General features: G+C 37.7%; 1 protein-coding gene across 1 annotated transcript; it reads right to left on the bottom strand.

Annotated features, from left to right (window-relative positions):
- Positions 1-2,986: 2,986 nt before the first annotated feature.
- LOC107736855 (MARVEL domain-containing protein 1-like) lies at positions 2,987-9,548 on the bottom strand. The gene is made up of 2 exons (XM_016548214.1): positions 9,515-9,548; positions 2,987-4,394 (listed from the first exon to the last, which is right to left on the bottom strand). The coding sequence occupies exons 1-2, from the start codon at positions 9,546-9,548 to the stop codon at positions 3,574-3,576; spliced, it is 855 nt and encodes a 284-aa protein (XP_016403700.1). The 3' UTR covers positions 2,987-3,573.
- Positions 9,549-12,341: the final 2,793 nt, after the last annotated feature.

Genomic DNA, 12,341 nt, shown 5'->3' with positions numbered 1-12,341 from the left:
ACAGCGTAAGATAGAGATTGGCTACAGCAGTCTGATTAAATAGATGGAACAACAGCTCTCTTTTAACACAGACTTTTAAGAAGGGATGGATGTTTGCTTCAAGTGATAGGCCAGGTAAGTGAAATTATATTATCTTGCTGCATGTCGTTTTCTTTACGTTTTCTGACTAAGTTTTTACGCCCCTCGGGCCGGGCTTCGGGCCAATTTTCACATCATAGTTCAGACGTGGGCCGGGCCTCGGGCCTGTTTTAGGCTTCTCTTCATTTTTTAATTTTAGGCATCCATCAATTAGTGATAAAAAAAATTGCCGCACTGGTGGAAACAACACGAGACCGTGCTGTCAAGAGCGGCTCTGGGGTGCGTTTCCCAAAAGCAACTCTGGTCGCAAGTACCGTCGTTACCAACAGATTTCAATGGAACTAACTACCATAGTTAGCTAACGATGCTTTTGGGAAACGCACCCCTGTTTAGTGTCCTGCTAGTGTTTTCTGAGTCCGTGTCTCAAAGACGAAGATGACGATCCTGACTCGCCATTTCTTCATTAGACACGCCTTTAGAGTGAAGTGCATCTTTACAAATTATGATTATAATGAAAGAGTTTGTTTTCTATTTGTTTTATTTCGTTAAGTGGTAATTTAAAGCTTTCTCTCTCTCTCTCTCTCTATATATATATATATTACAGTAGCATGAACCACGAGTAGTCGAGTAACTCGAGTATTTTTAAAATAAGAAAATCGACTAGCAGAAATCAGTAGTCGTGCAACCCCTAGTTCTGTCAAACACAAAAGATGATATTTTGAAAGATTTTGGTAACGAAACGGTTGACGGTAGCCATTGACTTCCATAGTATTTTTTTTTTCATTCTATGGAAGTCAATAGCTACCAGCAAACTGTTTGGTTACTAACATTCTTAAAATATCTTCTTTTGTGTTTAACAGAAGAAAGAAATACATATGGGTTTGAAACATGGTGAGTAAATGACAATTTCCATTTTTTGGTGAACTATCCCTTTAAATAGAACATATCTGGGAACTATGGGAGCTGTGAGAGAGCAAGCACTCAGCAAAACCTTTTCTTCTGGGTGGATCTAAAAATAAGCTCATACTAGTTCCTTAAACACATTCTCACTGATCAGAAATTCTGAGCAATAAATCAAATGCAACTAATAAATACGGAGCCAGAGGAAATGACATCATGACAACACTAATGGCCCCTTTCTAGCAACTGCCCTAAGCTGTGACGTCAAAAACAACGAAGAAAAGTCATGCTTTTTACGAGCCCTTCAAAATGCATCAGGCACTGGTAAAACATCTACTAATAAAATCTTAATCACATTTCCTTGCCGTCATTTTCTCACAGATCAGAGATTTTGCATAATACTTCTTTCCTTTTAGACTTAGCCTGTCATTTCATTTCCTGCTTTTTTTTTTCCTCATGTTAAGCGCGTCACACAGGAATTTGTGTCTCAGCACTCTGCGCAGAGCGTGTGGTTAACAGTCCACATGTGCAGGCCTGCTCTCATTGAAGCTCTGCTGACTTATCCTGCGAATAAAAGGCCCACACGGAGCGATTATACATGACTCATTTAATCACAGGAAACAAAGCCAACAGCTTCAAAACACTGGAAGAGGCACCTGGATGATTTGCGAATGAGAGAATGAAATTAAGTTAGTCTCTATAAAGGTTTATTTGACAGTTTGTACTCGAGTCATGACCACAAAGCCATTTTTGTTACAGTCTTGGCCTACATACAGTAATGTGTTACATGGTTTATCAGTTAATGACATCCGTGTGTTTCTGTCAACATGTTTGGCTGTAGCCTACCCCACTCAACGCTCCTGAGGGGATTCCTGCTACTTCCTGCATTTACAAATCGTGCTCAGTCCGTAATAATGAAAGCTGGACGACCATATTGCATGATTCCTGTTGAATGATCATTTGTTGACCTCACATCTGGCCATATATGAGTCATTATACATTCATTTATTTAGCTTCATAACCAGCCTGTGCTTGTAGCGAATGTTGTACAAATGAGTCCATGCATTCTTAATATTTCATATAGTGGGTATGCGCCAATGGCCCATTCCAACATATACAGTTCATATTGTTTGGCGCGCTCTACCACATTTTACTCTGTTGCTAGAGTGATAAGAAATAACATGATGCAATTTCCAATACAATTTTCCGATACTGGGTTGAAAATGAACACTTTTGAAGCAGAACTACGTTTGACTTGCCAAAATTTGGGTTAGAGAGGTATAAGTTCATTTAAAGGCACAGAATTTTGTTTGAGTCACTTAAAAGCAAGTAAATTAGATACCTGATTACATAATTATTAAATAATCTGTAATTATTGCTTTTGGAAGGACAATTATTTTATTTTTAAAAAAAAATTTAAAAAAAAGATTGATTGGTTTTTGTAATTATTAATATTTCTTGACCATCAAATCAACATATTAGAATCATTTTTGAAGGATCATGTGACACTGGAGACTAGAGTAATGGAAAAATAAAAATGAAATAATATAAAAGAATATAGTTGTAAATGGTTAAATTGTAATAATTATGTAATAATTGTCATATTACAGTTTTTACTGTATTTTTCCATCCAATAAATAGAGCATTGGTGAACATGAAACCTTTCAAAAACATTTTTTAAAAAAAATCTTAATTATTCCAAACTTTTGACCGGTATCGTTTAATTATGCGAAGAACTGTATTTAGCAGAAATGTGCCCAGCTCATGATTTCTCAGGAGTTATGACATAACATTCTGAAATGTAGAAACACATTCACACACAATTTGTGGTTTGGACTTGCACTGTATTCCTCCTAAAACTCATGACTGCATAAAAACCGGTCATAGGCAGCTGTCCCAACATCTCTGTTCTTCGCAAATGATCCACGACCAACACAAGAGTACATTATATTTTGGTCTGGCTGGTGTATTACAGCCTCTATTCCTAAGTTTACCAAAGCAAATTAGGAAACCATTTATTTAAACATCATATAAAACACAGAAATGAAGTTGCATGTACTTTATTTCTTTCTTAATAACAGTTTACTAATAGCCACATATTACACTTAATTCTAAAATGTGATTGTCTGCATTAAATATTTTCCCTCTTTAAAAGCTGAAGAAGTGAAGATCTTTGATGCGTTGCCATTCATTGTAGGATTGTCAAACAGTCACGCACACGTACACGTTTGATGAACACACTGACATGAAGCAGAGCCTTGTTTAATCGCTCAATGTCATATTAAAAGGTTAAAAAAAAAAAAAAAAAGCAACATCAAGCAACAAACTGCTCTTTGAGTTGTCAGTTACACAATACAAAAAATAAAATACTTATATAGAGAGCTCCAGCAACATACAAACAAGAGTAAAATAGACTTAAGTGTGACTGCAGTACAAAAGCTCTATAAATTACTGTATAAAAAGCAACAAACAAACCTGAAAGCCTGAGACAAGAGGACCAACCCTCTGCTTTGATTAAAAAAAAATATTTATAAGTCTCCAAAAAGCTTGACAAAGGGTCTCGCTGTTGCAGGGTGTGAGGGATGCAGTCGATTTTCATACAACCGTCTGCTCACCTCGACATTTCCTGCAGCTGCAGTAGACGGCAGAGAGCAGATAGACGCCGGCGGTGAGGCAGGCGAAGACGGAGGCAGTGAGGTAGACCTTGTACAAGCAGTGATGTTTGTAGACGTCCAGGTTGCAGTAGGAGTTCTTTTGGGTTTTGTAGATCATGATCCCAATGGTGGACAGATACAGCAGTGTGGCAGCAACGTCGTGGATGGCGTTGCTTAACAACCAGCGTTCTCCTCCGACGATGGGAACGAGGTCCTGCTTGTCCAGAAGAGTGAGGATGAAGATGGCTAACGTGAGGAGCCAGAAAAGCACGGCCACAAACAGCACATAGTGAATGGAGCCTTCATACTTGTTGGCTGCGATGGTGACCCAAAGCCCGGCTCCCAGCAGGATCTGGAGGACCCGTACAACCCCGATAAAGCTCTTGAGGAATTCCGGGAAACTTCTCTTCACCTGTGGCTGAGGGGGCATCTCCTCTTTTTGTTGAAGAAGACTTCTCCTGGTGTTCAGGGTGGGGGCTGTTTGCCACAAACAGAGAAACGAGGAGAAGAAAGAGCCAGCAGGAGAGGTAAGGAGTGGCTGATAACGGTTTTGGAGGAGGAGAACCCTGCAAACGCACACAGAGTGAATCTTCTGCACGGCCCCAGGGTTTTGAAATGACTTCTGTCTGTTGGTCTCTTCCGTTTCCTGTGGTAACTGTTGAGTTGTGTCTCCCTCCCCCTCTTTCCAAGCAGAGAGCAGGAGGAGAAACAGAACAGAGGGCAGGACTTGAAACACTAACCCCTTTCTCCTCCTCCTCTTTACTCTCGCAGTCGGCTAGTTAGAAAAATTCCTGTGTGTGCATACAGTGGCCTCAAAAAGAGTATGGATACTTCAGCCACACTAAAAAAAAAAAAAAAATTGTGAATGTCTTTGAATTAGAAGAAAAAAAATATCTAACTTGGTGGCATTTATTCTAAACAAGACACTTTTCAGGATAAATATTTCACACAAAAACGTTTGTTAACAGCAGAGTATGAAGAAGTATTTGCTTACTCATATGTTGGGAACCGATTTCATATTCACTAAAAAAGGGATAGCCTCATTTGTTTGTAAATGCCACTTGGTAAATGTTATATTTCTAAATACATTACTTAAACATTGAAAATCATATGTAACACTATTGTTCAAAACCTTGGGGGTCAGTACATTTTTTATGTTAACTTTACGCTTACCAGGCTGCATTTAATAGGGATGTAACGATGCACCCCGAGCCAGTTGAAAATCGATAAAAATGTGACAATTCAAGTTAGTTGATTTGTTCAACGAATCGCGATACAGTTGGGGGTAGTGTTTATAAGCGCAACGCTGCTTTGTTTACAGCGGTAACCAGGGAAGTGCTGTATCGCTGCTGTTCCATAAGCGCCACCTGCTGTCAGACAGTGAATCTGCGTTCTCATGCAGCGCATCTGCCGTTTCTGTTTCACGCAGATATGTTTTATGTAGCATAATTTCACAAAGCTAAAGTCAGACCATTTGGTTTTTGCTTCAAATTTTTAAATTATACAATCTAATTTAAATAAAAAACTGCTCATGCTGAATGTATGCTTCATCTTTGTTTGGACTGAGATTAAAGTGCAGTGGTTGCCTTCCCTCATCCCTAGCACTTATCAAAATACAGTTTTAAAAAAATACTGTGAAATATTATTTCAAATAACCGTTACCCATCGGAGTATATTTTAATTTATTCTTGTGATGGCAAAGCTGAATTTTCAGCATCATTACTCCAGTCTTCATAGTTGCATTATCATTCAGAAATTATTCTAATATGCTGATTTGCTGCTCAAGAAACATTTCTTATCAATGGTGAAAACAGTCGTGCTGCTAAATATTTTTGGAAACTGATTTTTTTTTTTTTAGGACCAGTGTTCTTTGATGAATAGGAAGCTCAAAATAACATCAAAAGAACAATTTCAAATAATGTAAAACTTTCGCTTTTGATCAATTTAAAGCATCCTTGCTGCATAAAAGTATGAATTTCATTCCAAGTACGTAAATAAATATGGTGATGATACAATTCTATTGACGGTCTTTTTAACAAAGACTGAACCATGTTCTCAGGACAAAGATATTTTTCAGAAATGTTAGGTTGGGGCAAGTAAGTTGTCACATTTATAAGATGTAATATTATACAAATGATAAATTATAATTACTTTTGGCAAAAACAAAATGTTTAATATAAAGCATTGTGCTTTTTGCTGTAAATGTGGCCACAAAGCTTTTAACAAACTTTTTAATGGCAGCTTTCCACTGTGACAACTTACCCCACTAGTGTAAAGTGATCACAAAAAGTATTTTCAGCATCTGTGAAATTATTCTAAAACTACGTACAAGAACATGGCTTAAAAATAAACTTAAATAAACCTGAGAAATATATTCACTAGAATAAAAAGTGTGACTAACATCTAACCCCATTTACATCATCTAAAGCAAAGCATTATGAGATCTCCAAGCTTGTAATTTAAGTCAGCAACAAAATACGTATTTATTTCCTCTTGTTGACAATATTCTGCATTTCCCAAAGAGGAAATCCATTTTTGTATGAGTGTAGGCCTGTCATAAGCCTCTTTTGGATGGGAATGTATGTCTGGGGAAAATCTTTGAAATGCGCCAAGTCATCCTTCACTATATTCAGGTTTTGTGACAGACAAATATGCATCAGATTTGACTTGTGCACTCAGTAGAGCATGACAGAGGCAAGGATGTGGGATCCTTTAGTCTTTTTCAAACTAAACCGTCTTATCACCGCTGGTATGTGGTGTCCATGAAATCAGTGTTTTTCATGGTCCATGACCAAAGTCTGACAGCTGAGATATGGGGCTGGATGCCCTGACGTCAGTGAATACAGACACACCCCTCAAAATACGTGGACAAGTTAGGACGCTGCCCCTTTAAAGAATCTAGCCACAGAGAGACCCAGTGGGCAGGGTTAGTCTTAGATTTAAATTCTCATTGGGTGATTTATTATGTTTCCTGCTGGGAGTAAAACAGCTGTAGAGCGGAGTGTGAATTACTCTAAAGACAGTCAGCTGCAGATTGAGAAAATGTGATACTGTGCAATCGAATCAATCCTCTAATGTACAGCAAAGACATAATCCCATAAATCTATAATTTGCACAGTGCATCTCTCAGGAAAGCTGGAAGTCATACTGAGTTACAGACACATTTAGATTCATCAACTTAGTTTCATATCTTAAAATTAAATATAGAAACTCTCCATTCTCATGTTTATCTCATATTTCGTTTAAAAATTTTAGTTAATTTGTATGATTGAAAACATCTGCCTGAATATAAAGGAAAGCACTACTATAACATCCTGCTAAAAGTTTCCAATAATATTCTACACCATACACAAGTCATATGAGGTCACCCTTTAATGCGCTTCTTGCACTTCCTGTGAGAAATAGCTCAGAGGTCATTGCACCACACAAACAAACTACAACATCAAAGTCTATGTCAAGTTCTGTGAGCATCACTGAATGCAAACTTTAAAATCCAAATTCACATTTTTATTAAAAAGAATTGAAAAAAAAAAAAACTGTCCTAGACAGGGTGCTACAAAAAGCAGCAGCAGCAAAATGTAAGGTTTTAAAGTGTTGCAACATACCCTGATCTCTACAGTGTTATATATTCTCAAACAGATATTATTCCCTTAATCGTGTAAAAATAGCAAATGAAAAAACAGGACTTCACCGCTTTTTTGTTGTTGATGGATCTTACCACTAGATGGCAGTCTAAGCAAACAAACCAGTTTTCTTGAGTGTTTAGTCTAAGGCTGTATTCAGAATAGTAGCATTTTGCTGTACTCCCTCTCTCCAGTGTACAGCATCTGTACTGTGCTTAGCATACACATTTAATATATGCATGGACTACATGACTTTGATCATCTACATGTCAAAATGTGCAGAATACAACTGAGCAAACAACACTGGGGTGCTGTATCCCACAATGCAATATGATTAATATCCATTTTTCATGTGACAAATGATTCAGACGTAACATCAGCCATGGTTTTGGGTCAAGGCTTGGGTAGCTAACCCCTGGTGGAAGATACCGAAAACACAAATTGACACAAATCTACTTTACAGAAACTGGACACATAAATCTGGTTTTAACATTTTTCTTAATTGGACTAAGAAGGTTTTTATAGAAACTGGGACTTAAAAAAAAAATGCTAAAGATTTATCATAACTGCACTACTTGTTGAATTAAATGTGTGAAGTGATAAAATCATGTGATAATTTAATATAAAATAATGTTCTTTTTAGCAACATCATATGACCCCTTTAACGCCATTAACAAGGGAAAGACCTACAAACACATGAAGCATTACGAATGACAATCAAATACAAAATAACTGATAAACATACTGACTTGATTAAGACATACAAAGTGCTTTATGGGAGTGGACGCTAAAGAGTAATTTTGGCACAACTTTTGGTAGGATTTCTTTGTAGAATGATGGGTAATAATGTCCTGAGGAATTTCACTGTTTTTTCACTTCATTAAAAATGCTGAAATAATGCAGACTAACAGCTTCAACAAAAGCATATTCCATCAATTAACATCCCCATAGCTCATAGTAGGTTTGTCAAACAATTTATAAGTTATCATTCAAAATAAATTCCCCTATGGAGAAGATTACTTAAGGAACCCAAATGTTGCACTCTATTCTGTATAATTTTACCTCCATGTAAAGACATCTATAAGTGAACGATTCTCATCTTTTTTCCCTAAAATTGTGAACACTACAGCACTTTCAATGCCCACTTCTGCTTTAGCAAGTTAACACACAGTTTTTACTGTAAATAATTTTTTAAGTATTTTTTTTTCTTTTTCTTTTTTTAAACAATGAAAGAAAGAAAAAACAGCAGATCAACTCCAATTCTAACCCATTAGTCAAAATAACCTGCACTGCCATCTTCACAACTTTAGCAGGCCTCGGATTCCCGATGACATTTCTGGCTCCAAATTACATATCAGAACAACATGAGGGTTTGTATATGTGTGCAGAGAAATACAGTGTATCATATTGTTCCCACTGGGTGCAACAAATGCCTCGTTTATAATGGGTTTTAATGTTTTTGTCTCGTCGCTCCAGCCGGACAGGGCATCACAATATTGTAAGGGGCGTAACATTTCCGTCACACTTGAGGTATTCGGCCAATCACAACGTACTGGATAGCTGGCCAAAAAAAAAAACTCACCCTTGGTAAGTACTATCCAGGTTGCCATAGCAACATTAGTACACTATTACAAAAGCTACCAAATCTCATACTCATTTGAAGTAATCCGACAGTTATTGTGAATCTGATATAAGATACTTGGAGTTGATTTTGCAATAATGACTGCCTTAAGGCACCTTACACAGCTGAGTTAAGGCTGCTCTATGCCTGCTCAAAATTTTGTGTTAAGTCGTAATGCTGCATCAAAGCCAGACTAAATTATGCCAGGTCTGACCCACCTCAGCCCCTAGTATCAAAGTATCATTACTGTGTAAATGCATTTATGCCACCTTTGAGCAGCATTAAACAGTCTGTGTAAAGACACCTAAAAGCCACTTCAGAAGGGCTTCTATGTCACCTTTGCAGTGTAAATTAGGCATTATCTCGCTTATTATACATTAACTCACCAAATAAATAATGCTGAATATAGGCTGCGCTGCATATGATGACAAATACCAGCATGCAGTATAAGACTGCATGCATGTAACAACCTGCTCTGGTGAGTTTTCCACCATTCTCACCTGTGCGCTTCATCCCTACTGCTTTTGTGACTCAGAAATACAGGCTAGATGTCTCTAGACATCGCAATGTAGGCCCACACTTCAAAATATGTGATTGCTATGCGCAGTTAAGCTTTACACCATAATTGTTGTACTCACCAGCTTCCTTGGCCACGTCGTCCATGCAATCCATGCAGACGAAATAAAGCATCCAAGGGCTCCATCAAAGATTTTCCAACTTATTGCATTGACTTCTCATTCCAATCAGGTGGACGCCAAGCATCATAATTAAGAGCGATAGCGACGCATTTCAGTTTGTTTATATCCAAGTACGAAAGTGAAATGTATATTCCAGTGCTTTTATTCACGTCCACAACCAAGAAATGATCTTTTCAAGCAAATCCATTTGACACAGCAATTAGAAAACCGTAAGCCTAAACCTGATGGAAACACCTGTTAAGAGGCCGCCTCCCTGAATTTAACTAACTAACCTGGGTGTGTGCAGTGAACGTTATATACACTAGGTGGCAGGAGAGTGAAAAAATGAAAAGTCATAAAAAATAATAATGAATAATAAAATAAAAAATAAAAGCCAAATGTCCCACAAAGTATCCATATAGAGACTCTAAAACTACAATTTTAAATCAAGAAGAAAATAATGACTCAAACAAAGGTTCCCACTAGTGATGCGCGGATGGCGGTTATATCCGCGGGCGCTGCGGATAACCCGCAGATCGGGTGGGTCGGGTAATAAAAAAATGCATTCTGATTATTTGCGGGTGGATAAAATAAATCATTAATGATGCAAGTGTTAACTACATTTTCTAAATTATGAACGTGCTTTAAATAGGCTACAGAAATTGAATAAACTGTAAATTAACTTTAAAAGTTATTCAACAAAACATTATTTAGTCAAGAGCAGTGAGGGATTTTCTCTGTCTTTTGTTGTTTGATTAACATTAATAAAAGACGGCACAGCTTTATTAGGCTGCTGTCACAAGACCTATTTCACGGATCCAATACTGATACTCATTAACTTAAGACAAAACCGACAGTAGCCTACTTTCTCAATTTGGTACTGGCAGTACGCGCTTTGGATGTGACTGTGAGCGCACGCGCCTCTGGAGAGCGCGAGTACCGAATGGCTTAAAAAGACGTGAAAATAATACATTTTTGTGACGATGCAACAATGACCGATTAGGCAATTGACAATTTTGTCAATTGTCCCGAAACGCGAGCTAAAGTCTTCTATCGCAGCGTGCAGCAGCTCTAGATGCGTCGATGTGAAGCGAAAGTCAAAGAGAGAAGACGCGGTACAGCTGAATCATTTACGCTGTTTTCATCTGATGGTTTGTGTGGATTTATTTACTCATCTAACCGCTATATTGAATAAAGGTTTTGCAGTAATTTCCCTCATTTTAAAGTCGAAAGCTGCGGGAATGAGTAATGCGATGTATGCGCAATCCCGCAACGAAATTCAGGATCTGATTAAACATAATTCTATTATACAGAGAATTGTGAAATATATTTTCATTATTTTTTCAAAAACTTTTTGAGTTTATTTATTTTTACATAAACCTGGAAATTGCTGTTCAATGACTTTTCCAGGTTTTTCATGACCGTACGAACCCTAATGTGATGATCGGGTGCGGGTCGGGTGCGGTTATCTAAATCAGACAAAAATACAGGTGCGGGCGGTTGGCGGGTGGATAATTTATTTGAAGCTGCGGATTCGGGTGACGTTTTATCTCATCCGCGCATCACTAGTTCCCACACATCCTTATCCTTTACCTATAGGAAAGTACGGAAGCCCGAAGAGGACATACATTATTCTTTTATCTAAGGCGTCAGATCAATGCCACCTATACTTGCAAGAAAATTGAAGTATGCATCGCAGAAACGTGAAGCGCAAAGGGGGGAAAATGGTATCGCTGAAATGCAAAATAAAAGCAACGTTGCAAATACATAGTAGATATGGTCATGGAAAATATGTGTTGCAAAATCATTGCTTTTGCTCGGTTTCATTTATATTTTGCAATTCTTTATTTTGGTTTGCAAAACTTTTTTTTCTCGCAATACTTCCTTTTCTTTTGCAATTCTTTATTTTTGTTTGCAAAAAGTACATTTATTTTAACCAACAGACAAAGAGCTATTTTAGCTTTACTGAGTCCTTGATCAACGTCAAAAATGAACCCACTCATCCATGATGTTGAAAGTACTGTATGTACTGAGCTAGAAATGGATTTTGCTACCTCCAGACCAAAATAAAACAGCTTGTAATTCGACAGAACAAGTCAGAAAAAATTATAATGCATGGCCGCTTAGGGCTTTCAAAGCAAAGGGTGTGCAGCAAGAGCTTGTAACACTCCAAAGAGAAAGGAAAAATTGAAATTGCATCATATGACCCCTTTAAAAGAAATGGATTTTATTTCACATTCAAGGCTCACACTGTGAAAACCCACAGTAGACTTAAATGGGTTTTTTTTTTTGAGTTACCCCTCCAGCCTTATGCATTCTCACAAAATGCCCAAACACACACACACATGCTTGTTTATGTTTCTACACACATATTTCTGGATACACACACATCACCACAACTTTCTTTTCTCAGAGCACAGCCCACCTCTCACCTCTCCACACACACATTCAAACAAGAGCATGTAATATTCACCAAAAGTACCAGCTGTGAAATTGGAAGATGTCAGCGCGCGATGAGCATTTGGACACGCAGAGCTCACGGCTCGGCCCAGGGAGTCCAATTATCCCCCAGCCTTCCCTGACATAACACACAACTATGCAAAACAGAGCTTTGTGACATTTTGGCTGAATTCCCACTGTTGAGGGCACCAGATTGCCTAGAGAAATGTCTTACTCACATAGAGTTTCTGTTTATGGATCATCCTACCAGCATCAGTTACATTTGTTAATTTGCTTGTGGTTTCATTTATTATGCATATAGACAATTGCATATGCGTTTATTATGCAT

Source organism: Sinocyclocheilus rhinocerous, unplaced genomic scaffold, assembly GCF_001515625.1.
Source record: "Sinocyclocheilus rhinocerous isolate Xijiao unplaced genomic scaffold, SAMN03320098_v1.1 scaffold1214, whole genome shotgun sequence".
Lineage (NCBI taxonomy): Eukaryota > Metazoa > Chordata > Actinopteri > Cypriniformes > Cyprinidae > Sinocyclocheilus > Sinocyclocheilus rhinocerous.
The sequence above is the reverse complement of the archived record's forward strand: the minus strand, read 5'-3'. Positions and strand labels throughout refer to the sequence as shown.

Coding starts and splice junctions, on each gene's coding strand:
- LOC107736855 (XM_016548214.1), bottom strand. CDS start 9,548: ATGGATTGCATGGACGACGTGGCCAAGGAAGCTG. Junction 4,395..9,514: donor CGACGTGGCCAAGGAAGCTG/GTGAGTACAACA, acceptor CGACTGCGAGAG/TAAAGAGGAGGAGGAGAAAG.